This window comes from Salminus brasiliensis, chromosome 21 (genome assembly GCF_030463535.1).
Source record: "Salminus brasiliensis chromosome 21, fSalBra1.hap2, whole genome shotgun sequence".
NCBI lineage: Eukaryota > Metazoa > Chordata > Actinopteri > Characiformes > Bryconidae > Salminus > Salminus brasiliensis.
The window spans coordinates 2,655,581-2,681,024 of NC_132898.1; the positions used below are offsets into that span (position 1 = coordinate 2,655,581).

Genomic DNA, 25,444 nt, shown 5'->3' on the forward strand with positions numbered 1-25,444 from the left:
TAAGATTCGCAAATTTCTGTAGGCATTAAAATGTGGGATCACAGGTCTGTATTTATAGGTTTATTCTCATACTTGATCTTATTTTCAGTTGTAAAACATTTATAAGCATCTAGTTTCTTGAAACTATCCACAATAATAATGTAATAATAATGTAGTCATGGTTAATGACATATTTGTAATGATGTATGTATGGATTATGAGGGCATATATATATGTAATATGTAATATTAGATATTTCCATCCTTTAGTCCAGTTCCTTTACCGTTTATTCTGCAACACTTTAGATGAGATCTCTGAAAAAGGCATGTACACCCAGACCTCTTGGCTTGACATTTCTACTCAGATTGAAAGATGGGGTAAAACCACTCAGTCCTACTGGCAGTGGTTTGATTGACTGGACTGATTTGAAGCTGGGGCGGATGTGGTGGAGGGTATAGGGGGTGGGTCTGCAGTGCTGAATTTGTTGTGTTGGTTTTCCACTGTTTTTCTCGAATGTTTTAAAAGGATTTTGAGCAGTCTGATCTGAATTGTGCATTGTCTATACTTTTTAAATGATAACAGATCACAGAATCATGAAATTGCTATAATTTAAAAGCCAATCAGCACATAGGCTGGTATTGTTTATTTAATTTAGGCTATAAAAGCAACAAAAATTTTTGCCCAAACTGATGTTTTTGTTTAGGACCAAAATTTTATTTTTTTTAATCAGTATCTTTATTTGATTTTCAATATGATGAAAGAAAGCAGAGCAATGGTCATAAAGACAGTTTACAACAGCATGTATCAAGACAAAACAAAACAAAGCAGAACAGAACAAAGAAAAAGTGTACGCAATGTTTACAATTCACTTTACTTTGATCCAAATTCTTTGTACTGTTCCCCTTTAAGGATCTTTGTTTATCAGTTTATGTATATTTACACCATAAGAAAGTACACCTCATTGAATTGTCCACCATCAGTCAGCAAGTTCTCCCTATTTCAAGAAAAAATCAGGAACACCTTCCTATATATATATATATATATATATATATATATATATATATACTGTATATTAATTCCTAATAGAATACGTTATTTTTTCCAGTGCAAGAGTAGAGGTCTGGTGTTTTTAATCTGGCCTATGCCTATAAAAAGCTAAAATCTTTTTATAGAAGATATATTATTATATATTATATAAAATATTATATTATATCTACAAATACATAATAATATGTAAATCATTATAGATGCTCTAAGGTTACTGTTTAAAATATTAGATTAATTATCAGATAATGATTTATAGATTATTTAAAGAAAGAAGCTTTTATATTGTATATACTTTTCCATGAATATTATGGCGGTTTGGATTTGCCTTTCTTGCCAGCATATGAGCAGTTCTTGTTTCCTTGGTTTTGCAGGTCTCATTTTGACTTCCGCCTTCCCCCTTACCTGCCATTTCTTAATAACACTAACTGTGTGTGTGTGTGTGTGTGTGTGTGTGTGTGTGTGTTTGTTCTGTAGGCAGCATGTTCGTTTAAGAAAAATGGAACATACAGCTGCATTTGCCCTGAGGGTTATGAAGGAGATGGCACCACATGCTATGGCAATATACTCATGGTGAGTTGGGATTGCAGGTCAAGTACAGTCCATCACAGAGATTCACACAAGTTCAACCAATCCCTGCAGTACAGTAGATATTACAGTAGCTGTTTTGTACAATCACTGCAAAATTTTCCACAGTTGGAACCAGTTTGAGAAGCACTACTCAGAAGCACTACTCATCCATGGGATAGTTTTTAAGAGAACTAAAAGTGGCTCTTCTGTGGCATTGTGCAATGAACCCACCCTAACTCTAAAGTATATCTATGTATTTTTGCAGGAGCTGGATGGAAACTCAGATTTCAGTGATTTTAACCGCTATCTACAGGTATGCATGGTTTGAGCTTTGCTTTTGGAAAATGTCAGTGCTGAACCGTCAGTGTTTCAGTGTGTGGTAAACACCTAAACCTGGTTCTTTATTGCTTTCCTCTTCAGAGACACAGTGTGATCACAGCTGACAGCAATGTGACCGCCTTAGTTCCTTCAAAGGACGCTTTTAAAAACCTTAGTGCTGCAGATTCTGCATTTTGGCTTGACTTTTACCGGCTCCCTCACCTTCTCCGGTAAGCTCTCCACTGGAAATCACAAGCCTTCTGAAACAAGAGAGAACCACTGTGCTTCTCCTTCACTTACTGTTTTGGTGTGTTCCTCACAGAGCCCACTTTCTGGATGGTGTTTATTCTTATGAAGACTTGACGAAGCAAGTCAACCAAAAGGTCCAGACTAAAACCAAGACCAAATGGGAGATCACAAATAAAGACGGGGTAACTTTCCCAAAAAATGATGAGCTTAGCTGTAAGACTGCAGCTGCTAGTTTATAGTTGTTACCTTCTTCGATGTCATTTGCACTGTATGATTCAGTTCTGTTTCTTTTTATAGGAGCTCATGATCGGAAATGCTGCCATTCTTGTGGCAGATCTCGAGGCCATTAATGGATATATTCACATCATCAACACGGTACTACTTCTTCACCATATTTCCCTCTGGTCTTGTGCTAGTTGCATAAAAAGGGGTCTAAAAAGGACACTTTGACCATTAGCCAGATAACATGCCCATGTGGGGCCTTTATGGTTACCCTCACTGGGAACCAGAATGTTTTGGCTATGGGTTCCATGTTGGCCCCACAGATGGATGCCCACCATGAGTCAGGAGGTGATGAGACCGGGAGGGGTTAAACATGGGCCACATCTGGCCTAGATGGGACCCATGTGAGATTAAGGTTGGGCTGTAATGATGAGGCCCATTTGGGAAGCCCAGCTGGGTCCCAGTAACAACACATGTGCAAACCCACCTCGCCCACGTTCCACCCTTGTGAGCCCCACATGAGCATGCTGGCTAGGTAATAGAGTCTCACTCCTTCTTACCTGGTTCATGTACTGCAAAGTGGTCTAACACCCTTACCTCACTAACGCTCTTGTGGCTGAATGCCATCAGATCCTTACAGCAATCTAGTAGAAAGCCTTCTTCCCTGGACAGTAGAACAAAAAACAAAAGCAGGATCAACTCTTTTTAATACCCTTTTTTTGGGAAGAAACAATGAATGCGCAGGTGTCCCAATACTTTTGTCACATTATCTGCTATGTTCTGGGCTATGATATGTTCTGTGAGTGCTGTAGAGAAATTGTCATTTGAAACTGAGTGTATTTTCGTGTCAGGTTCTGAAACCCCCAGTAGCTGACATCCCCCCACCACCCCCTGAACTGATGGAGGTCCTAAATAACACCCCGTCATTTAGCCTGTTCAGACAAGCAGCACAGGTAGGTCAAGATTTGCCGTTATTAATATCGGAGATCTCTTTCTGCTCAAACACACCAGCTTTAGCTCATGAATGGCTGAAAATTGTGATTAGATGACCAGCAGAATCTGATGTTACCAAGCCCTTCATGAGCTGGGTCAGGGGCGGCAGAGCAGAGAATATCAAGGTACCCTGAAGTGACCCGGGAGTCACTGTGTTAACATCTATTCTAATCAAACCCTGTTTTCTAGCAATGGAATTTAACCAAACTCATCACATCAAGATCTTACACCGTCTTCGTTCCACATGATAGCGCTGTTCAGGCGTACCTGGAGAAAGCAAATTTGACACAACTGGTGAGCCTTCAAATGAACCGTCTATTACATATATATATATTATATTATAATTTAAACTAGACTATTTAACTGTGCTTGTTGAGTAATGCTGGATATGTGTGGCTCCTCTCTGTTGTAACAGGATGAAGATGTTGTGAAATATCACATCATTCCGAAAGAGCAGCTTTTTCCTGAACACTTGACCGACGGGACTTTGAAAAGTACGCTTCTAGGGGGCGGTTATCAAATCATGATTCATCTGAACCGTAAAAACGAGGTACACACTGATTTAATTCCTCAGCTGTGAATTATAAAGGTGTAGTTACTGGATTTTTGATGTTAACCATCTTTTTACCAACTTTTGATCAAAACAAACAACAATTATCAATATTTTTGTTTCGTCTGTATCCTTCAGACGATGTTTAGACGATTTAAAGTAAAATAAATACTTAATGTTTAAGTTTATATAAGATTAAAATATTTTATATTTATCTGCTAAGTGACCTAAGCAGGGGGGGGTCGCCCCCCCGAGAGGTGAAACAGGAAATTGCAAAAAATAAATATTTAAACGACTCCGTCATGAAACTGTTTTAACATTTAACATTTTTTCACATTCCAATTTAGTAATGTTGGTTTATTTTTATAAACAAAAATAAAAATAAACCGACTGGATGATTATTTATTTATTTATTTATTTATATATATTGAAAACATTTTGTTTGTAGAATTTACCCCTTCTTTTCCTCCCAGTTTGCCCAGCTCTAGTAAGACTCTGGCTGCTGATGGCAAACCGGCATGGCTCTGGGTTCGAACCTGCCACCCTCGTGCCATAGTGAAATTAGACTGCTGAGCCACTCGGGGCCCTGTTTTTTATATACATAATCTGCATATTGCACTTTTGTTGTAGTTGGTGGGGGGTGTCAGAAAACTGTCAAGGGGGTCGCAGGAGGAACACGTGTAGATACCTAGAGCTGTAGAGCTCCAGACTGATTATGGACAAACTTACAGAAAAACTAGAAATGAGTTTTATGATGTTTAGGTTGTATTTAACTTTAATTTCTAAACCAATAAAAACAGACTGATGGTGAAACCGTAAACCTGTCATTACGGTCACCAGGTTTCGTTACCGTCACAACCAGTATTGTGTTGGTAATGACATGTTGCGGTAACGACGGTTATCACTTTCTTCAGGTAAATAGACCCTACGTCATGGATTTCCTGCCTCTACTCAACAGCTAGTATAAGACAAAATTTCCACACATAAAAATGTTGTGAACATTTAACCTTTGAAGAAATAAATAAATAAAATTATAATCCTGCTGAATAAATCTACTATCAGGAGGAAAACATCATTAAATTACTAACCCTTTAAGTATAGAAATAAAAGGGCTGACCAGCCTCCTCTCTCCTCTAGACCCTGATTAACGATGTACCCTTGGATGGAAACTTCACAGAGGTCAGACACGGCACTATCATCAGCGTCTCCAGCGTTTTACAGATTCATAAAAACCACTGCAGCAAGGATGTGATTCTGAAAACCGCAGTAAGTCTTACTCTGCTCACGTTTTCACATGAGGATATTTAAAAAGCATTGCTAGCAGGCAGCCATCTGAAATGTGGACCCTTACAGAGGATACCCAGAGGGTTCTAAGCCATTTATACATTTATATGTGCGTAGTCCCAGTCCTCATTTCCTCTTATAACAACATTAATGTCAAAATGACTGATAACTTCATAGGCCCTAAAACAGAACCTTGTGGGACTCCACAAAATACGCTAACCTGAACTCCTACCAAATAATTCATAATGGTTTCTGGGTTTGAAGTTAAAATGTACCTACAATACATGTAATAATTCACTTAATACTATTGGTTCATATTATTCGGCCCCACCCGCTGGTGCTCAGTGATGTCATGAAAAAAAAAACGAGCCTCAACCTGGACAATCTAGTAGAGCTGATTGACCAGTTCAGCTCTTGGCCAGTGTAGGGTATGCTTTCATTCGAGTTTGGCGATTTGACCAAGCAGTTTGACCAGCTGGACGAGTTGTTCAACCAGTTTAAGCATCTCATCTACCAGTGTAGGGCATGTATTCGCCTGGATGACCAGCTTTTCATCCACCTTGACCATCAAAGACCAGCTTAGACCATCTCAAACCAGTTACCATCTAGAGCTGGTCTCGAGCTGGCTGTTTCAGCAGGTGATGCGCCCATGGCAGTCCACTGAGTGCTGCAGATGCAGCAGGTTTTGGGCTGTTGGACGTGTACCTGTGAAAATGTTGGCTTTCAAAGTGTGATGATGAAGATGATGATGAGGATGGATGTGTTTGATCTTCACAGGGAAGGTGTGGTCCTTGTGATTCGACTCCCAAATGCACATTCAGCGCCAAGCCAGTAAGTTAACATTCCCTCTGTTCATTATTATATATGGGCCTCGTTCACAGAGCAGGTCCTGGGAGACCTTCTGAGTTCACAGTGCTTTCTGTTCTCTAACACACCTGATTCATCAGCTAATTAGCGAGCCCTCCTCCGCTAGGAACAGGTGGGTTAGAAGCAGGAACACAGGAGGAAACTGCAGAATAAGGTCCCAGAGGACCTGAAACTCAAACCTACAGCTGAGCCCTTGTGGATTCCCTTCGTCGTAGAGGATCTGAGTGTTGTTTGTGTTTCATATTTGCCTCTAACGTTTATATTTATTGCGTTGTTTTTTTAAGATCAAGCCGACTTTCCCTGCAAATATGAAATCCAACTGTAAATACAGGACACGAGTGGGGAAAAAGAGGAAGTTGGTGGCAGGTTGCATGATGGACTGTCTGAGAACTACAAAGGTACGCACTGACTTTGACATACAATGCTGTGCAAACCTCCCCTCATTAGTTTAACCTCCTGTTATAATGGCCAGTAATTGCTAATTCCTCATTTCCTCAGTGGAAACAGTCATGTGAAAAAGTCCTAATTACAGAAAATTACACAGGAACCTCAACCCCACCAATAGCACTCAGATTAGGAGCATCATTCATAGCCATTGTTCCACGTTTAACCCATCTGTCAGTCAACACACACACACTAGTGACTGGGGGCTGTAAACATACCTGCACTCGGGGCACCTAATGGGGGCAGTTGGGAGTTCAAGTTCTTGATGCTTTGCTCAAGGGCATCAAGGGCACCCCAACCCCCACATACTGCCTCTCCAGGGAATTGAACCAGCAACCTTCTGTTTCCAAACCTGCATCTCTACCCTTTAGGCCACCACTGCCCATTCAGACATACGGTTATGGTTTAATGCATACACACACACAGCTTATCTAGTCCCTGTAGAGAAGTATTGCCAATAGAATAGGACTCTCTGGAGCAGATAAACATCATGAACCTACTGGCACCATGCTGCCTAATAATACCAGGTGTGGGCTAGTATAGGGGTATAAAGCCCCCCAGCATCGACCTGTGGAGCGGTGGGTGAGTTAAGGATGTAAAGGATAAGGTGGGGTCTAGTAGAAATCCTTGATCCCTGGATAGTAGAGACAGTTAATCCAACTACCCTTGATTTGAGAAGAAACAATGAAAGAGCAGGTGTCCCAATACTTTTGTCCATGTGGTGTATCTCACTCGGATTGCTGGCTCTTCTGCTTCTTGTAGGACCACTCCTGTTGCTCGGGGTACTTCGGCCATGACTGCTTTAAATGTCCCGGGGCAGTGGATAACTGGTGCTCTAACAACGGCAAATGCCTGGACGGGCTTTATGGCAGTGGGGAGTGTCTCTGTAATGAAGGGTTCCATGGCACAGCGTGTGAAACGTGTGAGGCTGGAAGATACGGCAAAGACTGCAAGTCAGGTAACGTTCCTGTTCTACATACGGTTCCCTGTCTTCCTGATTGGGACGTCCCTACTAGAGACAAAACTAAAGAAGAACCCTTCAAGAACCCTTTTTATGTGAGTGTGAGGAACCATTTTAAACATTTCCAGGAGGAACCCTTAAATTGGTCCTTCAGTGCTGGATGGAACCCTCTGTGCTTGGTGTGTGATCCAGGTCTGAGGTGTTTTATATGTCGCTGTTGTGTTTTACAGAATGCCACTGTGAGCACGGGAAGTGTTTGGACGGCTTGGACGGTAACGGACGGTGCATCTGCTACAAGGGCTGGAAAGGCGTGAACTGTTCTGTGGGTTAGTTCTCCTGATCCTCTTAGCAAAGTTCGGATCTCGGTATTAAACATGTTCTAGTAACGGTTCCCCCTCAGCCCTCGAGACTTGACCACAACGTGCCTCTCCTTGTATTTCAGTTGTCGTTAATGACGAGTGCGGCGGCATTTGTGACGTTAATGCCAAGTAAGTTCATCATAAAACATCTCACAGAATCAGCTCATCTGCTCTTCCTCACAGTTCTACGCACAGTGCAGTGGAACCACCTTCGGTTCACTAAAGAATATTCCAATACTGGTTACTTTCAGACCTATTTTGTAACAAGATGTGTCACTATTAGCAAAAGGGGTTCTAAGTAGTACTCAAAAGGTTTTTGAATGTGTAACAATAGTTGGTCAAAGAATCGTTCTAAAAGCTAAGTCTATTATTGTTAGCATATAGTCAAGATCCTTTGAAGAACCCCACCTTTTGTAAATAGTATGTGAGCACCAGGAATCCTTTAAAAGTTTAAAGAACATTCACATAATTAACATGTTCAATGAAGAACCTTAAAAGGTTGCAAGGTTCTAGGAGGAACATATATAGTATATATTGGTATAGAACATCTACATTATGTGAAACCTTTAAAAGGTTCTTCATGCAACCTGTTTTAAGACTTTAAAGCCAAAAGTGGTTCCTTATGGCATCGCTCATAGAACCCTTTGTTGCATATGCACTTTTAGCAAAACGGTTTCTAGAAGGTGAGTAGAAAAAATGTTTTTTAAACCTTTTTGGCACTATATGGAACCATTTTGTCCTTAATTAATACATTTTTGGAAGAACCATCTCAAATAACCATCTCAAATTTACAAAAATGGCCTCCCACCAATCCGAAGAGCCCTTTAACCAGAGAAAGAGCCATTTTAGCAAACAGATGGTTCTTTAAGATGTTATGGATCTAGATGTTTTTTTAAGAGAATGTCAAGAATTTGAGTGTGAGGAACCATTTTAACGTATAAAGAACCTGTGTAGAACCTTCACGTTCAAAACTCAATAGGGGGCCAAAAGTGGTATCATGGCCCGGGGGTCACAAGCTCAAGCCAGGCTGTCTTGCCATCAGCAGCCAGAGTCAGAGAGAGCACAGCTGGCCAAACCAAACTGGGAGAAAAAGGCTAAAATGGGTTCTATGTAGTATTGATTGAACAGGGTACCTATTGGTACTGTATAGAACCAATTTTTAGTCGGTTCAAATCTACGAAATGTGTTCCACCAATCTGAAGAACCTTTAAACCAGGCCAAGAAACATGCAAACAAGCAAGTGGTTCTTCAAGATGTCATAGGTTCTATACATCCTTGAAGAACCGTCTAGAATATGCAGTAATGAAAGTCTCTGTATCCATAATTTCTTCCAGCTGTATCTCAGGAGGTTCAGGAACAAAACCAGAGTGTGTTTGTGTAGCAGGTTACCAAGGCAACGGAACCATCTGCACAGGTTCTCCTATCCTTTCTTTTTTTATATATATAAAATATCTCAGTGTTGATGTGGTGTGTCTCCAGTCTGCCTTTGTGATCATCAGCGACTGTGATCTGCTCCACAGAAATGGACCTGTGTGGTAGCAGTAACGGTGGCTGCTCTGAGCATGCAACCTGCACGAGAACCTCGCCTGGAGAACGGAGCTGCACATGTAATGAAGGCTACACGGGAGATGGAGTGGTGTGTCTCGGTAAGGACAGGCTACAACAGATGCTGGGCTAATTCTGTCTCAAATCTAATCTCTGTGAAAACGCACCCAAATACACTACATACACTATATGTCCAAATATTTGTGGACACCCCTTCAAATGAATGCATTCAGCTGACATTGTCCCTCTGTAGAAGTACGGCCAATAGAATAGGACTCTCTGGAGCAGATAAACATCATGAACCTATTGGCTCCATGCTGCCTAATATTGCCAGGCGTGGGCTAGTAGAGGGGTATAAAGCCCCCCAGCATTGAGGAGCTGTGGAGCAGTGGAAGAACTGTGTTCTCTGGAATGATGGATGGTGGAGCTCCATTTAATATTTACTGATGCTCTTGTAGCTGCAATGCAATCAGATCCTCACAGCAATGATCCTCCACAATCTAGTAGAAAGCCGGTTTCAGTTTAGTACAGTAAGCTTAACCATTTCAGTGCTCTACTGGAGGATGGCCAGTATTCCCAGTTCCCATCCAACGCCTAGTTTATCTAATCAAACCTTGCATTACCTTCAAAGTAAATCAGATGAGCTGCTGGTGGACCTGAACAGTCCAAGGTGTGCTCCAAGGCTCCCTACTAGGTCCAATGTATTTGTTCCTCACTGCCGCTCTTTTCTGTAACAGAGCTAGACCCCTGCCTGGATAACAACGGAGGATGCTCTGAAAATGCAGAGTGCATCAAAACTGGACCGAATGTGGTAAATATTGTATTATTAATGATCGTCTTATATTTTATATGTCATAATGACAGCTAGTGTTTTCAGGTTACAGAAATGACCCCAACTGACCCATTGATTAATATATACACACACTGATCAGCCATAACACAGTGAGCATAGTGAAAGGGTGGATCTATGTACATATTAGGCGGTGGTGATGAAGGTGAAGCGCAAGAATCTGGGGCATTTTAACAAAAAACAAACCATGATGTTCTAGACGACTGGGTCAGAACATCTCCGAAACACCAAGCAGGTTTTGTGGGGTGTTGCTGGTATGCAGCGGTTAGTACCTACCAAAAATCACCAGACCCCTGAGTGTCACGACCACCTGATGAGTTGGCACAAGGGGGGCCTGGTTAATATTAGTCAGATGGTATTAATGTTTTGGCTAATTATTGGATCTATAATGTCGCTGTCTGAAGAAAAACATGTATCTCCAAAATGAGGCAGCACTGGTCCTGACTTTGAATGGAATTCAATGTAAAACAAGAGTTTACATTGCTGAATAGAGGTTTACAGCATCATGTACGTAGAGTACAGAGCAGATACAGGGTTTAAATGATGGAGAAAATTAAAATCAGACAAAAATAGAGATACATGGTTTTCATTGGACAGCAGTGTTAAGTTTGTATGAACTAAGTGCTGTCCTATCCCAGGCTGCCTGCGTTTGTAAAAGTGGCTTCGCTGCACGAGGACGGCTCTGTACTGCAGTCAATCCCTGCCTAAAGGTATGTACAACTGCATTTCACACTAAATAAAGACGCTGCAGAGTTTTAAAGTGCATGCATGTTTCTTTCTTCTGGGAATAATTGGAGAAACGTGCCTGTAAGAGGTCAGTGTGTGAATTCAGCTTGAAGGTTCATAGCTTAACTATTAAAAATCTGTAATTAAATAAATGAAAGCCCTTAATTCTGGGCCATCAGGTTGTCCTGATCACCTGATCTGAGTTTCTATTGTTTTTCAGGACAACGGGGAATGCAACATCAATGCTATGTGCATCTACACTGGACCCGGGGAGAGGAACTGCTCGTGTCGCTTCGGCTACAAAGGAAACGGTTTTGAATGTAAAGGGACCGTCACTAGAGTGAGTAGAGTCAATATGGGGATGATCAGAGTTTCAGAGTCGTCCGATTTCTTTTTGCCCTTTTTTAAACGAACCTCTTTGTTGGTCGAGGCAGGAGCTTCTTCACAATTCAGCTGGCACCTGGTTAAGAAGGAATCTTGCCGTAAGTGCCTTTGGAAAGCTCCAGTATTATACACTCACTCTCCAAAATCACAACTAATATTATATTATCACTAATATTAGAAAAGTGGGCAGTGTGTTTACATTTTCCACCTTGTTTATATAAAGTTTGTAATGTTTATTTTTACAAACATTAATAAATCATGAATGAATTGTACCTGTTCTGCTTTTTTCCCAGGCTGCGAGGGTCAGGGATTTGTATGGGAAAGGGCCGTACACCGTATTTGTCCCTCAGACAGACTACGTTGAAAACTCTACAGTATGATCTTTTTGTCTTTTTTTTATTTCTTGATTTTTACTAATTTTCTCCCCAATTTGATTTTCCTGTCTTCGTTTGCTCCTAATGCTTCCTTTTTCATCTTTGGTTCAACGTCCTCTCACCTTCACCTCTCACTTTCTGAGCAGATTGAGCTGTGGACGAATAAAAGCTACAACCAGGACCTGATGAGGTACCACTTTGTGGGATGTGAGGAGCTGTCTGAACTGGAGCTGAAGTCTGTGACTCGTGTGGTCGCTGCGTCTGGGCATGTGTTGCACTTCAGTGTGCGAGATGTAAGCCAAACCCACTCCAGAACCCACAACAGAACCCTTAGCCGAACCCACACCAGAACCCATAACCGAACCCATAGTCGAACCCACACCAGAACCCATAACCGAACCCATACCAGAAGCCACAGCCGAACCCACAGACGAACCCACACCAGAACCCACACCCAAACTTACACCCAAACCCACAGCCGAGCTTAAACCAGAACCCACAGCCGAACCCACAGCCAAACTCACACCAGAAGCCACACCCAAACTTACACTCAAACCCACAGCCGAGCTTAAACCAGAACCCACAGCCGAACTCACACCCGAACCCACAGCCAAACCCACAGCCAGAACTCACACCAGAACCCATAGCTGAACCCATAGCCGAACCCACAGCCGAACTCACACCAAAACCCACACCCAAACTTACACCCAAGCCGAACCCACAGCCGAGCTCACACCCAAACTCACACCCGAACCCACAGCCGAACCCACAGCCGAACCACATTGCTTCTGTTGTAACAACAACAGCAAAAAAGTCTAATCTTTATATCTTTAATCTTTAATCTAATATTTTTATTTGGAATTTAGGGGAAATGTTGTCCATTGTTTATGAAACAACGGATCACGTGGGTGGTCTCTTCATTTTTTCAGAGCTGTATGATCTCTTCACAAATCTGACGACTGTTATGTAATGATACCTTTTTTCTATGTGTCTGATGTTCACAGGGTGTCATTTACATCAACAACAACACAAAAATCATCACTACTGACTATGAATGTTCTAATGGAGTCATACATTTCATAGACGGCATCCTCTTCCCATATGACCTGCGGGACAAGACCACATCCGTTGAACCAAATGTAAGTCTCCATGCTGAGAACCATTAAAATATGAGCCTATATGTCACCATTTCATTTCATAATTCAGAATTCATATGGATATTTCAGTTGAACATCACTTCAGCAGCTGAGGCGTATGGATACACCATGTTCAGCAAGTTGCTGCAGGTAAGGGTGAACACTTTTGGGTTTGTGCTCAGGAGTTTTAGAAAGTATTTGAGTGATATTAATAAAACCTCAGTAATCAAGAGAGTGCTCATACTCATTCACCATGAAAAAAGCTCCTTTTATGCTACAAAAAAGACTTTTTTGAAATAAAGTCTGAAAATGGCCAAAATTCTCAGAGGATGTTGCTGTGGGAATCTGAGAAGATGGATATGTTCTACTTGGGTGTGTTGAACTACATAAGACGTTTTAGACTGACGATTTTTGCCTTTTAAGGTCCCACAGTACATTGATCTCTTTAAAATCTTTACATTTATAATAACAAATGATGTAATTAACTAATCTAATAGTGAATGGAAGCTATAAGTTATCAGTTTGCTTGATGTCACTTGAATAATGCTGTTTGGTGGCTGTTCACTTTCATTCACTGTTAGCAACATAAGCGCTATTGGCTCAATCTTTCCATTGACCTCCTGAGACCCGGACTTCTGCTCTCTGTGCATTTTTAATTTCTCCTATTTGGGATAAGACGGACCTAACAAGCATAAAAACTAAACCTAGTCTTTGTACAGAAAGTTAAGTTTATAGTCATATTAGGCCAAAGTTTAAAAAAAAAAAAAATCATATCATCAGAAATGTAATGTCCCCATATGAGGACGCAGGGTCTCAAGAGGTTAAGTCTTTAAAAAGTGTGAACGTAATGCTAGAGCGTCATATCACAGAAGTAAAGGCTAGTCTGATGAACAAATAAACAAGTTTAATTCATGTTTATTAAGCTTCTTCTACACAGGGACTGATTTCTAGTCTAATATTAGCATGAACTTAATAAAAGCACACCTTATATCCATATGTGCATCCATACTGTATGAAATCCAGATGTAGTGTATCCATACTGAACAGAATTTCCACATTGTATTCACTCCTCTTTTTGCATTTTTGCTTAATTCCAGAAAGCCAACTTGATGAATATGGTCCAGCATGTGCAGTTTTACCCGTTCACTATGTTCTGGCCCACTGATAACGCGTTCAACAGCCTCCCAGCCGAGCAAAAGAACTGGCTGTTCAGTGAAGACCATCGCGACAAGCTGCAGGCCTTCATCAAAGTTCACATTGTTCGTGACCAGAAAGTAAGCGACACTTTTGAATATTGATTAAACTCATTATATTCTGGTCAGAACTCTTCATTAAAAGTTACAGCTAAGGATACAGCTAATGAACTGAAGGGGGCGCAGCGGTAAAAACAAAGGATCAGGAACCCTGTATATATGTTTTATATTTCTTAATTATTTATGCAAACTAATGCAAAATGTCATTTAATATTTAGCTTTTTAATAATTGGCTAAATAATAGTTTTTTGAATGTTTTTAAAATTGCAGTTTATTAAAAAATAAAATACAGGAATAGATTTAAAATATATCTATTAAGATTTGAATCTGTGTGCAACACAAATGGTGATTGAGAGCTCCTTCCTTTTTTTGATACAGACGGTTGCTTGTTCTCTGCCAAATGACAAGTATGTCCGATCGATGTACGGAACCCAACTGACTTTCAGCTGCGACAAAGCTGTGATTGTGAGTTTCTGTCTTTGTTTGATTTACAGTTCTAGCATTCAATAGTTATTATTAATACAAATATATATATATATATATATATTGATATATATATGCATATACATATATATTATAACTACTATTATATTATTATCATAAGTATTATATATTTTATTTTTAAAATTTAAAATATATTACTGTATTTTGTTTATTACTTTACTTTGTAAAAACATTTTCACCCAAAAAAAGAAAAGCTTTAAAAGCATAAATAATAAAAAGTTAAAATATGTTTATTTTACAACCTCAGAATGTTTCTGTAAACACATTTAGAAACAGATTGTCTTGTGTGATTTTATTTGTGTGTTTGTGTGTGTGTGTGTGGGTGTGTGTGTTTGTGTGTGTGTGTGTGTGTGTATAGAAACTGAATAAGTTAGAATGTGCTTTCTTGCTGAATGTATGCACTGATGGTTTTTCTTTAGGGTGATATTTTAATCAATGGAAATGATGCGAAAATCATAGAACGAAACCTGCAGTTCATCTCGGGGATTGCTCACGGGATCGACAAGGTCCTTGAGCCGCCTAATATAGGAGCACACTGCGACGACTTCGCTAGCACTGAGATTAAAGTAAGAGATTATGTGAGAAACATGGTGGTGTTTAATTTTCAGAGTCTCCTGCAGATTATCTACAGATGCTGTTTTTTACCAAAATATCTGGTGATTTCAGCTTTCAGTCAAGCTAAGCATCTGCAGGGCATCTGCTGTGGCCTTTCAGAATAAAGTGGCACCGAATGCTAAATTTAAAAGGACAGCTTTAAGGAGAGTGTATGTATTTAATGAGTATTTGCTCCTTACAGGGCCGCTGTGGGAGCTGTCTCCTGCCACCCATTTGTCCTTATGGAAGCGAGGATACAGTAAGTACACAGTAATTACAGTATTCTTCTTAACGTCACTATAGTCACTTAGTTCGCACGCAGTACTTCTACTGTGCTGTTTTGCCCAAACATCCACAATTCAGCACCTCAGCAGGCAGATGGGCCTAAGCGCGGCCTACGTGCCCAGTACTGTTCTATATAACGAGCAGGATATTTTATATATTGTTAAAATTAGACAGAATTCCTGTACTTCTGAAATCGTGTAGCCACTGTTAAGTCATAACAATCAGGGCTCATAAATTGTTTTCAATACAACAATAAATGCTGAAAATTATTAATTTATTTTTTTATTTTTTTATTAATAAATGTTTCCCTTTTTCCCCAATTTGGTTCTACCTGTTCGTAGCTCCCCCTAGCACTAGCAATGCTCCCGACACTAGTGGGTAAGGATTTAACACACGTCTCCTCCGATACATGTAAAGCCAGCCACCACCACTTTTCCAACTTCTGCTGATTCGGCATAGCCAGGCAGCCGACACGCTTAGGGAAAAGCGCCGGAAAGTTTCCCACTATCCCAGAGTGATGAGAGGAGAGAGCGCCATCTACCCACCTGGAGAGAGCACGGCCAATTGTGCTCTCTCTGACTCCGGCTGCCGATGGCAAAGCGGCATGGCTTGCGATTTGAGATAATCTGGAGTCCTGATCAAGCCGGAGTCGACAATGACATGGGAAATCTCTCCTGAGAGAAACCTTGACAGAACCCATGACTCAGGAGGGGACCCCGTTCTCCTTGGGCCACTTTAGGGATGAATAGACTAGAAGAGCATAGTTAGGTGTGCCTGTATTGATTATTAAAAAATATATATATTTTTTTAAATTAATTAATTAATTAAGGATATAAAGGTCAGGTGGAGGGGCGTCTCCAGTCACTCCCTCCCGTAGGACTATTGTTCACCTACAGGATGATCATCAGGACACTTTAATATTTACTATAAAATGTAATAATGTGGACAGAGGTTGGGACAGTTTTGTGAGAGTTAACACTGTGCTCATGTCTTTCCTCACCAAAGAACAGAACCAGCTTCTGCAGACCACATTATCACTATGGCTACGGTCGTCACTCTGTGTTTAATCACATGCCCAGCTATGGCCTCAGTCCTTTCCGCTATCGGCCGTACCACGTGGGCTGCAACCGGGTGTGCAAGAAAATGACATGGCTTTCCAAGTGCTGTAAGAACCACTACGGTAGAGACTGCCAAGGTGAGAATGAAAACCAGCGCCTGTATTGAGTATCGTCACTGTCACGTATTTAAATGAAATTCATTTTGGAGCATTTCTATTGGTCCAGTCATCATAGAATTCTGATACAATGTAAAGAACAGATTCAAGTCACATCAAAAATTGAGATACGTGTTTTTTTTTCTTTTCTTCTTTTTTGCATTTCAGTGGAACACTTTATCACAGATATCATATCAGAAAGCCCAGTTTTGGTCTCCTCATTTGGTCAGATTAGCTTCCATAAGATCCCATGGTGACATCATGTGTCACAGCCCCTTGTGGGAAGTTTCTTACAGCCCTTTGTCCTTCCCTAAGTGACACATGCTGAACATCCTGGATGCATCACAGGACACATGACCTCATTTCATGGATTATTGATTAGTTCTTGAGACAAAACCTGATCATTTTAAACGTGTATTTTTTGCATCTGAAAAAAAAAACCTTTAACCAATCGCTAATAAGTGGAGTTATGGCATCACTAACTTTTGGGAGAAGGGCCTCGCCCCAAACTGCTCCTCCTGGCCCTTTAAGCCCCTTATATACCCCCCGTGTCTCAGTTCAACTCAACAAACGTTGCACCCACCTCCACCACGTCTCCTCCCTTTCTTCCATCACGTACCACACCAACTTAGGGGGCAGGCTTCACACACAGACCACAGGAAAGCCGTCCCGGGCTCCAAGCCAAAATATCCAATGAGTCTGCCGTCCCGTTCCACATCAGGGCGTGGTCCGCACTAGCAAAAATGTCAAAATGATGAATTACAACATAAGAGGATTTAACCTTTTCACTGATGGAATAATTTCAGACAGTGTTAAACGGTCTGGGCTCCTGTGGGTTAAATCACCTGTGGTTTCTTTTCGTTCTAGCGTGTCCGGGGGGCTTGGAGGCACCGTGTGGAGAACATGGGGCTTGTGATGATGGGCGGTTTGGCAGAGGCACCTGCAATTGTCACGCTGGGTTTAATGGAACAGCGTGCGAGTTGTGTCTTCAGAACCACTACGGGCCAAACTGCACAGGTCAGTTCAGCTTAAAGCCTCTGTCCAACCTGCCGCCACACACTCTCCGTGCATTCAGTGTGTGTGTGTGTGTGTGTGTGTGTGTGTGTGTGTTTCTCTGTAACTGACTAAAAACTTAGACGGTCCATTATAGATGCCTCAACTAGACGCTCAACTAACTTCAACTAGGGTCAGGTTTTGGGCTGAGGTTAGGGTTAGGACCAGGGTTAATGTTCGGTTTTAGATTGAGGTTAAGGTTGAGATTAGGACCAGGGTTATGGTTGGGTTTGAGTTGAGGTTAAGGTTAGGATTAGGGCCAGGGTTAGGTTTTAGGTTGAGGTTAAGGTTCGGATTAGGACCAGCGTTAAGGTTCGGTTTTAGATTGAGGTTAGGTTAGGGTTAGGGCCAGGGTTAAGGTTCGGATTAGGACCAGCGTTAAGGTTCGGTTTTAGATTGAGGTTAGGTTAGGGTTAGGGCCAGGGTTAAGGTTAGGATTAGGACCAGCGTTATGGTTCGGTTTTAGATTGAGGTTAAGGTCAGGATTAGGGCCAGGGTTAAGGTTAGGTTTTAGATTGAGGTTAAGGTTAGGATTAGGGCCAGGGTTAAGGTTAGGTTTTAGATTGAGGTTAAGGTTCGGATTAGGGCCAGGGTTAGGGTTAGGTTTTAGATTGAGGTAAGAATTAGGACTAGGGTTAGGTCTTGGGTTTAGGTTAAGGGTAAGGATTAAAGTCAGGTTAAGGTTATGGTTGGGTTTTGAGTTGAGGTAAAGATTAGGATTAGGGCCAGGGTTGGGGTTAGGTTTTGGGTTGAAGTTAAGATTAAGATTAGGATTAGGATGAGGGCATCCTTCAGCATTCTTCACCATTATACCTCTGCTTGCAGCCTGTAACTGTACTGCTCACGGAAAGTGTGATGACGGACTGGACGGCATCGGCAGCTGCTTCTGCCAGGAAGGCTGGACAGGAACGTGGTGCGAGTCTAAAATTGGTAAACGCCCAAACGCCTGACTCCACAGCAGTGAAGATCTAATCTGAGGTTCTGACAGTCACTAATGAGCTGATTCTCTTACCGTGGTTTAACAGAAGTCAAGCCTGTTTGTTCCCCTGCGTGCGACTCGAACGCAGTGTGTCTGCCTGAGAACCAGTGCGAATGCGTACCTCCATACGAAGGAAATGGCTTCAACTGCACAGGTGGGTCTGAGGTACAGGTGCGGGAAAGGTGGAGTAAACACCTGTGGCCGTTTAGATTCAGAATCTGTGTGTACTGAGGCTGGGAGTCGACTCACAGCATTGGAAAAACTTTGGACTCGATTCCACACAGCAGCGTTCCACATGATTCATATGGCCAAAAGTATTGGGACACCTGCTCATTCATTGTCTTTTCTGAAATCAAGGGTATTAAAAAGAACTGATCCTGCTTTTGTTGGAGTAACTGTCTCTGCTGTCCAGAGAAGAGGGCTTTCTACTAGATTTTGAATGAGCATTGCTGTGCGAATTTGATTGCATTCGGAGACAGGAGCATTAGTGAGGTTAGGATGTCGGATCATCACCACTCCACCATCACTCATCAAAAGCACCATCCATCATTCCAGAGAACACAGTTCCTCCACTGCTCCACAGCTCAATGCTGGGGGGCTTTATACCCCTCTCTAGCCCACGCCTGGCATTCGGGATGGTGCCAATAGGCTCAACGGGTTTATCTGCACCTGCTCTTCCAGTGCTCCTTCACAAATGAAGGGTAATAACAGGAAGTTTGTCCACCTTACCTGCAGAAACAGCCTCTACTTTGGGAACGCTTTACACTAGATGTTAGAACATTGCTGTGTGGATTTGATTGCGTTTAGCTATAAGTGAATTAGTGAGGTTTCATTAGTTCTGCTTCTCCAACTCCATCTAGATGGATGTATTGGATGGAGCCTTGAGAATGCAGTTTCACTGGTCCACGGCCCAAAGTCCCATCCAAGATATGAAACTAGAGTTACTGCCATTGTATTGCAGCACATTCCTACATAATAAATGAACGGCTCATCCATCATTCATTACATTTTGTATTGTTATTATGTGTGTTTATTCTAATATTAGTGTTTTAATGCCCAGATAAGGCTAAGACGTTTCACAGGGGGCTAAAATGTTTGGACAGTACTGTATATCTGCACCTTCCACAGAACTCCTCTGGTTGTTTCATTGGGCTTCTGATCATTGCTGAGAGTTTGGTGTTTTTTCCTGCTCTAGCTCCTGATCTGTGCAGTGAATATAATGGAGGCTGTCATGCTGAGGCTGACTGCTCACAGACGGGGGTCAGCGTCACCTGCTCATGTAAAGCGGGGTACACCGGAGATGGCAATGCCTGCTCCCCTATCAACCCCTGCGTAGAGAACGTTAATGGTGGATGTAGCGATTTTGCTGACTGCATTTTCATTGGTCCCGTGAGTACTATTCTTTTTTTTACATTGATTTTATTAAAACCCACTGTAACACATGGCCTCGATTGCTTTAATAATATAGCAACCACATACGGCATGATACAGTACACCAATCTTCAGGGGGCAGCTGATTTATTATTAATAATGATGTTAATGACATTTTTTTTTCTGCAAAGCAACACAGTTTGTCAACAGTTGGCAATGGTTGCCAGTAACGTCACAATTAAATATTCCTCACTATTGGCTTTTGATAACTTGCTTAAGCTTTTTTGGCTTTGTTTACACTGCAGATTTTAAATCAGATTTTTAGATTGAATTTCTAGATTTCAAGTTACGACTGACTGAATTTGATGTCAGACTGCAATGTGTAGTTTGTTCACAGTAGGCAGTGGTTCCCAAGCAATATAATGATTGAAGATTACTCTATCAATGGTGTTTAATAACATGTAATAACTTTTACATTTCTTAGCTATTTTGGCTTTGTTTATACTAAATATTAATGGATTAATAATTTTTTTGGCTTTGTTCACACTGCAGATTTTTTAGGATAGCAAGTTACAGCTGACCAGTAGACTGTATTGTCTGGCAACATAATATTTAAAGACTACTCTATTAATGGTTTTTAATAACTGGCAATAACTTAAAATAAACTAAATAAACAAGAATTTTTGGTTTTGTTCACAATGCAGATTTTAATTCTGATTTTTTGATTCTGAAGTTACGTTTTTAGATTTCGAATTTCAACTGACCAAATCTGATTGGTGTGGTCAGTAGTGTAGTTTGTTCACACTTGGATGTGGTTCACAAGCAACATAAAGATTAAAGATCTTTAATAATGTCGGATTTTTAAACTTAGTCAAGTTACATCTGACCAGTAGACAATAGAGCAACATAACAATTTAATGCTACTCAGTTGCTAGTTTTTGGTTTTGTTCAAACAGCAGATTTCAATTGAGATTTTTAAGTTACGTTTTTAGATCTGATCGGTGTGGTCAGACTGCAGTGTAGCTTTAAATAACGTAATAAATGACATAACTTATCTTAGCTGTTTTGGCTTTTTTCACACTACAGACTTTAATTCAGATTTATTTCAGAAATGAACTTATAAGATGTCAAATTGCAGCTGACCTTATCTGACTGGTGTGATCAGGCTGTAGTCGCAGTTGCTCTCACATCCACATTGGTCGCCATGGTAACAACAAAGATTATGCTGACTAGGCAAAGCAAGAAGATCTGAGCTGCCGGTCTGAACAAAACCTTTGATGTGACATCTAAACGAATCACGAATCACTCTCTGACCAATTAATGAACCAAATGACTTGGTTTAGTGACGTCACAAAAACCAACACAAACACACACACACACACACACACTATATTTGTCTATTCAAGCGCTCTAAATGGTTCACATTCACACTGAAGCCTTAATCTAAGTGTGTTAGCCTGGGCTGCTTTTAAATGAGTGGCATTATCAATCAGAATAGAGCTCATTTACATATATCAGTTCAAAAGTCAAGACCAGTGACATCACAGATTTCACGATTTCACCGAGTGTGTTATTATCACCTGTCAGAACGAGAGGCGGTGTGAATGCCAGGATGGGTATGTGGGAAACGGAGTCCAGTGCCTCGAGAAGGTGGTGCCTCCTGTTGACCGTTGTCTGGAGGACAATGGAGGTTGTGACCCCAAAGCCATCTGCAAAGACTTGCATTTCCACAGTAAGTCTTTACTGCGGTGCTCTGGTGGTTACTGGATGTTCTGGAATCCAGACACTTCAGGGCTTCATGTTTTTGTGCTTCTCTGAAAGATTAACATATTCAGATTCTGAGACATTAAGTAGGCTAGTGTGCAGAATTGCTCTGAGCCATGATTAATATGCATGCTCTTGGTTAGATTAGGCCTCTACAGCTAATACTGTATCTTCTTCATGTTCAGGACTTCTAAATGAGGTTCTCCAATAATGAGAAGAGTACGAATTAAGTGTGTGTCCATCTACAAATACTGTGTTGGATTATCTGGACAAATGACTGCAACACATTTTGATTAACTCTTATAAATAGTTGAATAGCTAGTTAATAGTTAAACCAGAGGTTCCCAACCCTGGTCCTGGAAAACCAGCTCCGCTGCCTGGTAGGGGTGTACGAAAAAATCAGTATAGCGAAGTATCGCAATATTATGTTTTGCAGTGCTGCATTGATTCTCACAAAATCAATATCAATAGTCTTTTAGTTTTCCTTAAATTTGATTTATAGAAATTACAATAAATGGCTTTGCTGACAGTATCATAATGTATTGCAAAATATTGAATCATTACCGCTGTATCATGATGTATCATATCGCCAGGTTCTTACTAATACAGCCCTACTGGCCTGCACATTTGAGGGGTTTCCTGCTCTGATGTTGGATATTGGATCAGTGTTGGATCAGTGTCCCATCACTCCTCCAGTGCATAGCAATCAGCCATTACAATAACACCACCTGCCTAATACTGTATTAAGTAGGTCACTCTATGTGCCGCCAAAACAGATCTGACTCGTCAACTGATATTAGCAGCAGGCACTTTATTGCAGTCCTGTACATTGTGAGATGGGGCCACCTTGAGCACCAATGAGCCATGGGCGCCCATAACCCTGTCACTAGTTTACCAGTGATTCCTTTCTTGAACCACTTTTGGTAGGTACTGTCCACTGCATACCACTGGGAACATCCCACAAGACCTGCCTGATGTTTTACAGATGTTCTCAGATTCTTACACTTGCCCATTTTCCCTGCTTCAATTTCTGCCTCATCTGCCAGTGGTATTAATGTTATGGCTGATCGGTGTGTATGTGCTCCACACAACACGTAAGCTTCCAAACATGAGTTTTAGTGATCCTCACCAAGGCTGTTCTCTCGTTTCAGCCAAAACAGCAGGTGTTTACCATCTGAGGTCGCCAGCAGGGAAGTATCAGATGAACTACACCTCAGCAGAGGAGGCCTGCAATGCTGAAGATGCCACCCTCGCCACTCTCTCCCAGCTTTCTGATGCTCAGCAGGTAGACCAGCTTGGGATTTCCTTTTAATGATTTGCTATCATGAAATATGTGATAATATGTAATTATTGTTATAAGTAAATCATTAATACCGTCTACAGTTATTGTTGTTTTGCTGGTTATATATTACAAAGTTACACAGTAGAGTTTCTGTTACCTGGTAAAATCCTGTGTTTGATGCCGTCAGAGTCTCGGACACTGTGACCAAAACTTCCTAGCTGAATCTCTATTTCGCAATTTAATAACTATGTGGTGCAATATACATTCCAGAATTATTTAATTAACTACATTTAAGTTCTATTGTAATAATAATAATAATAACAACAACAATAATAATAATAATGCATCAGTAGGATTATGGCTGCATTTTGCAGATTCTGATTGCTGTTTTGTCAAACATTAATGATGCTAAAATACAGTACACCTATATTTAATGTATAGCTCTTTTATTGTTAATAAAGGTGGTAATAAACCATTCTTCTGTCAAGCAGTGTAGTATGTTAACAGTAGTCTATGGTTGCTGAGCAATATTATAGACTTTCATTACAGAATACCAAATGTAAGTCGATTGATTTTGTTTTGGCTTATTTTGCAGCTCAGCCAATCCAGTTTCACAACCAAAAGCCTGTGTTTAATAAAATTATAGTGTTTTTATTCCTTAAACAAATAAAATTACAAAATTGCGTGGGTAAAATGCGGTGTGGTTGTCTGCTTATTTTAATGAGAAAAGGCATTTTGCGGCATATACATACTTGTGGCATAGGAGTACTAATTAGACGGTCAATTGAGTACTGCATACTGTACCCTCATTAACTTAATGACTGCTCATACTGTGAGAAGAGCGTTAGTATTCGGATAGAGGTCGTTGTCGTAGCAGTACACAGTTCTCACAACACCCTGATGATTTCTCTCCTCCTAGCTGGGTATGCACTTGTGTGTGGCCGGATGGATGGATGGGAAGAAAGTGGGCTATCCGATACGGTTTCCTTCCGTGAAATGCGGCGACAACCATGTGGGAATAGTGCTGTACAAAGAACCGGTTGACTTGAGCAGCCCTTTTGATGCTTACTGCTACAGAATGCAAGGTACTTCAGAATAAGTGTGTCAGTGGAGTGTTTATGTATTGTAACAGTGTGCAATAACAAAGCTGTTGCTTCTCAGACGTGGAGTGTGAATGCGGCCCTGGATACATCGGCAACGGAGAGTTCTGCAACGGCAATCTAGCGTCCATCGTCGCCACCAACTCAAACTTCTCAGTATTTTACACTGTAAGTAGTTCATCCCTCATCCCAGTACATAAATTCACCCTGTGCGCAGGTACATTAATTGGACAAAAGTATTGGGGCACCTGCTCATTTAAATAGAAGAATGGCGCACCATCCATCATTCCAAAAAACTAAGTTCATCCACTGCTCCACAGCTCCTCAATGCTGGGGGGCTTTATACCCCTCTACTAGCCCACACCTGGCATTATTAGACAGCAAGGTGCCAATAGGGTCATGATGTTCATCTGCTCCAGAGAGTCCTATTCTATTGGCAGCACTTCTCTAGAAGAAACACATATAGTTTATGTCCTGGATTTTGTTGGTCATTAATGGTACACATTGTTCCCAATCAGACATTAGTAAAGTATGCTGAAGCTGCTGTGGAGGGAAAAGAGCTCCTAAACTTGTTGTCAACCAGGTCCTCCAATATCACACTCTTCGTGCCTCATGATGCGGGATTTTCTGGAAACGAGGTAAGCAGACTTTAATAAGAGTTGTACGCTACCCCCAGTGTTTTCAGTGTGCTCCACTGGCAGGCCTGCTTTTCTCATTTTACCATCTGAGCACTGACCTTCTTACTGCCGTTCCACCTGTGGTCAAACCTGTGGTCCAGGTCTTCTCTCCACAGCTGAATCTGAGACCCAGTCCAGTTTAATCTGCTGAGCTACAGAGTGCTGTCATGAGAGCCGCTGATCTCACGAGCAGCTGTAGCTGTTGTGGATTTGAGCGGGTCAGACCTCTTCCTGAACCTTACCGCTTCAGGTGTCTCTAGTTTCTAAGAGTCTACTGATGGTGTAGGAGACTGTCCACACCACACTCAGGCTTTATCTGGTGGCTCTGTAAAGGAAAGTGCTCCACTGTTAAGAGTTAGGATACTCTATCTGTGTTTCTGTGGTAAGGGTTGTTTATAATTTACATTATTTTTCAGTTTTTAGTTGATTTGTTTAGTTCATTTATTGCTTACCATTGTACGATTTGAGGTCACTGGACTTTGTACTGGACTGGAAAACTGGAAAAATTAGGACG

The 25,444-nt window shown here is 41.2% G+C and overlaps 1 protein-coding gene across 1 annotated transcript in view; it reads left to right on the forward strand.

The window, feature by feature from the left end:
- Positions 1 to 25,444, forward strand: part of stab1 (stabilin 1) — a 54,433-nt gene that overhangs the window by 23,227 nt on the left and 5,762 nt on the right. The window contains exons 27-64 of the mRNA XM_072665735.1: positions 1,501 to 1,596; positions 1,859 to 1,906; positions 2,014 to 2,141; positions 2,234 to 2,342; positions 2,458 to 2,535; positions 3,234 to 3,335; positions 3,565 to 3,669; positions 3,791 to 3,925; positions 5,063 to 5,191; positions 5,987 to 6,040; positions 6,361 to 6,474; positions 7,283 to 7,478; positions 7,712 to 7,807; positions 7,924 to 7,969; positions 9,175 to 9,254; positions 9,361 to 9,486; positions 10,123 to 10,196; positions 10,874 to 10,945; positions 11,182 to 11,301; positions 11,396 to 11,443; positions 11,639 to 11,719; positions 11,866 to 12,012; positions 12,724 to 12,858; positions 12,946 to 13,005; positions 13,953 to 14,129; positions 14,487 to 14,573; positions 15,032 to 15,178; positions 15,409 to 15,465; positions 16,497 to 16,686; positions 17,572 to 17,721; positions 18,583 to 18,687; positions 18,783 to 18,890; positions 19,932 to 20,125; positions 21,695 to 21,839; positions 23,023 to 23,156; positions 24,073 to 24,238; positions 24,315 to 24,421; positions 24,772 to 24,891. Coding sequence (XP_072521836.1) covers positions 1,501 to 1,596; positions 1,859 to 1,906; positions 2,014 to 2,141; positions 2,234 to 2,342; positions 2,458 to 2,535; positions 3,234 to 3,335; positions 3,565 to 3,669; positions 3,791 to 3,925; positions 5,063 to 5,191; positions 5,987 to 6,040; positions 6,361 to 6,474; positions 7,283 to 7,478; positions 7,712 to 7,807; positions 7,924 to 7,969; positions 9,175 to 9,254; positions 9,361 to 9,486; positions 10,123 to 10,196; positions 10,874 to 10,945; positions 11,182 to 11,301; positions 11,396 to 11,443; positions 11,639 to 11,719; positions 11,866 to 12,012; positions 12,724 to 12,858; positions 12,946 to 13,005; positions 13,953 to 14,129; positions 14,487 to 14,573; positions 15,032 to 15,178; positions 15,409 to 15,465; positions 16,497 to 16,686; positions 17,572 to 17,721; positions 18,583 to 18,687; positions 18,783 to 18,890; positions 19,932 to 20,125; positions 21,695 to 21,839; positions 23,023 to 23,156; positions 24,073 to 24,238; positions 24,315 to 24,421; positions 24,772 to 24,891 — 4,266 coding nt within the window. The remainder of the gene's footprint in view (positions 1 to 1,500; positions 1,597 to 1,858; positions 1,907 to 2,013; positions 2,142 to 2,233; positions 2,343 to 2,457; positions 2,536 to 3,233; positions 3,336 to 3,564; positions 3,670 to 3,790; positions 3,926 to 5,062; positions 5,192 to 5,986; positions 6,041 to 6,360; positions 6,475 to 7,282; positions 7,479 to 7,711; positions 7,808 to 7,923; positions 7,970 to 9,174; positions 9,255 to 9,360; positions 9,487 to 10,122; positions 10,197 to 10,873; positions 10,946 to 11,181; positions 11,302 to 11,395; positions 11,444 to 11,638; positions 11,720 to 11,865; positions 12,013 to 12,723; positions 12,859 to 12,945; positions 13,006 to 13,952; positions 14,130 to 14,486; positions 14,574 to 15,031; positions 15,179 to 15,408; positions 15,466 to 16,496; positions 16,687 to 17,571; positions 17,722 to 18,582; positions 18,688 to 18,782; positions 18,891 to 19,931; positions 20,126 to 21,694; positions 21,840 to 23,022; positions 23,157 to 24,072; positions 24,239 to 24,314; positions 24,422 to 24,771; positions 24,892 to 25,444) is intronic.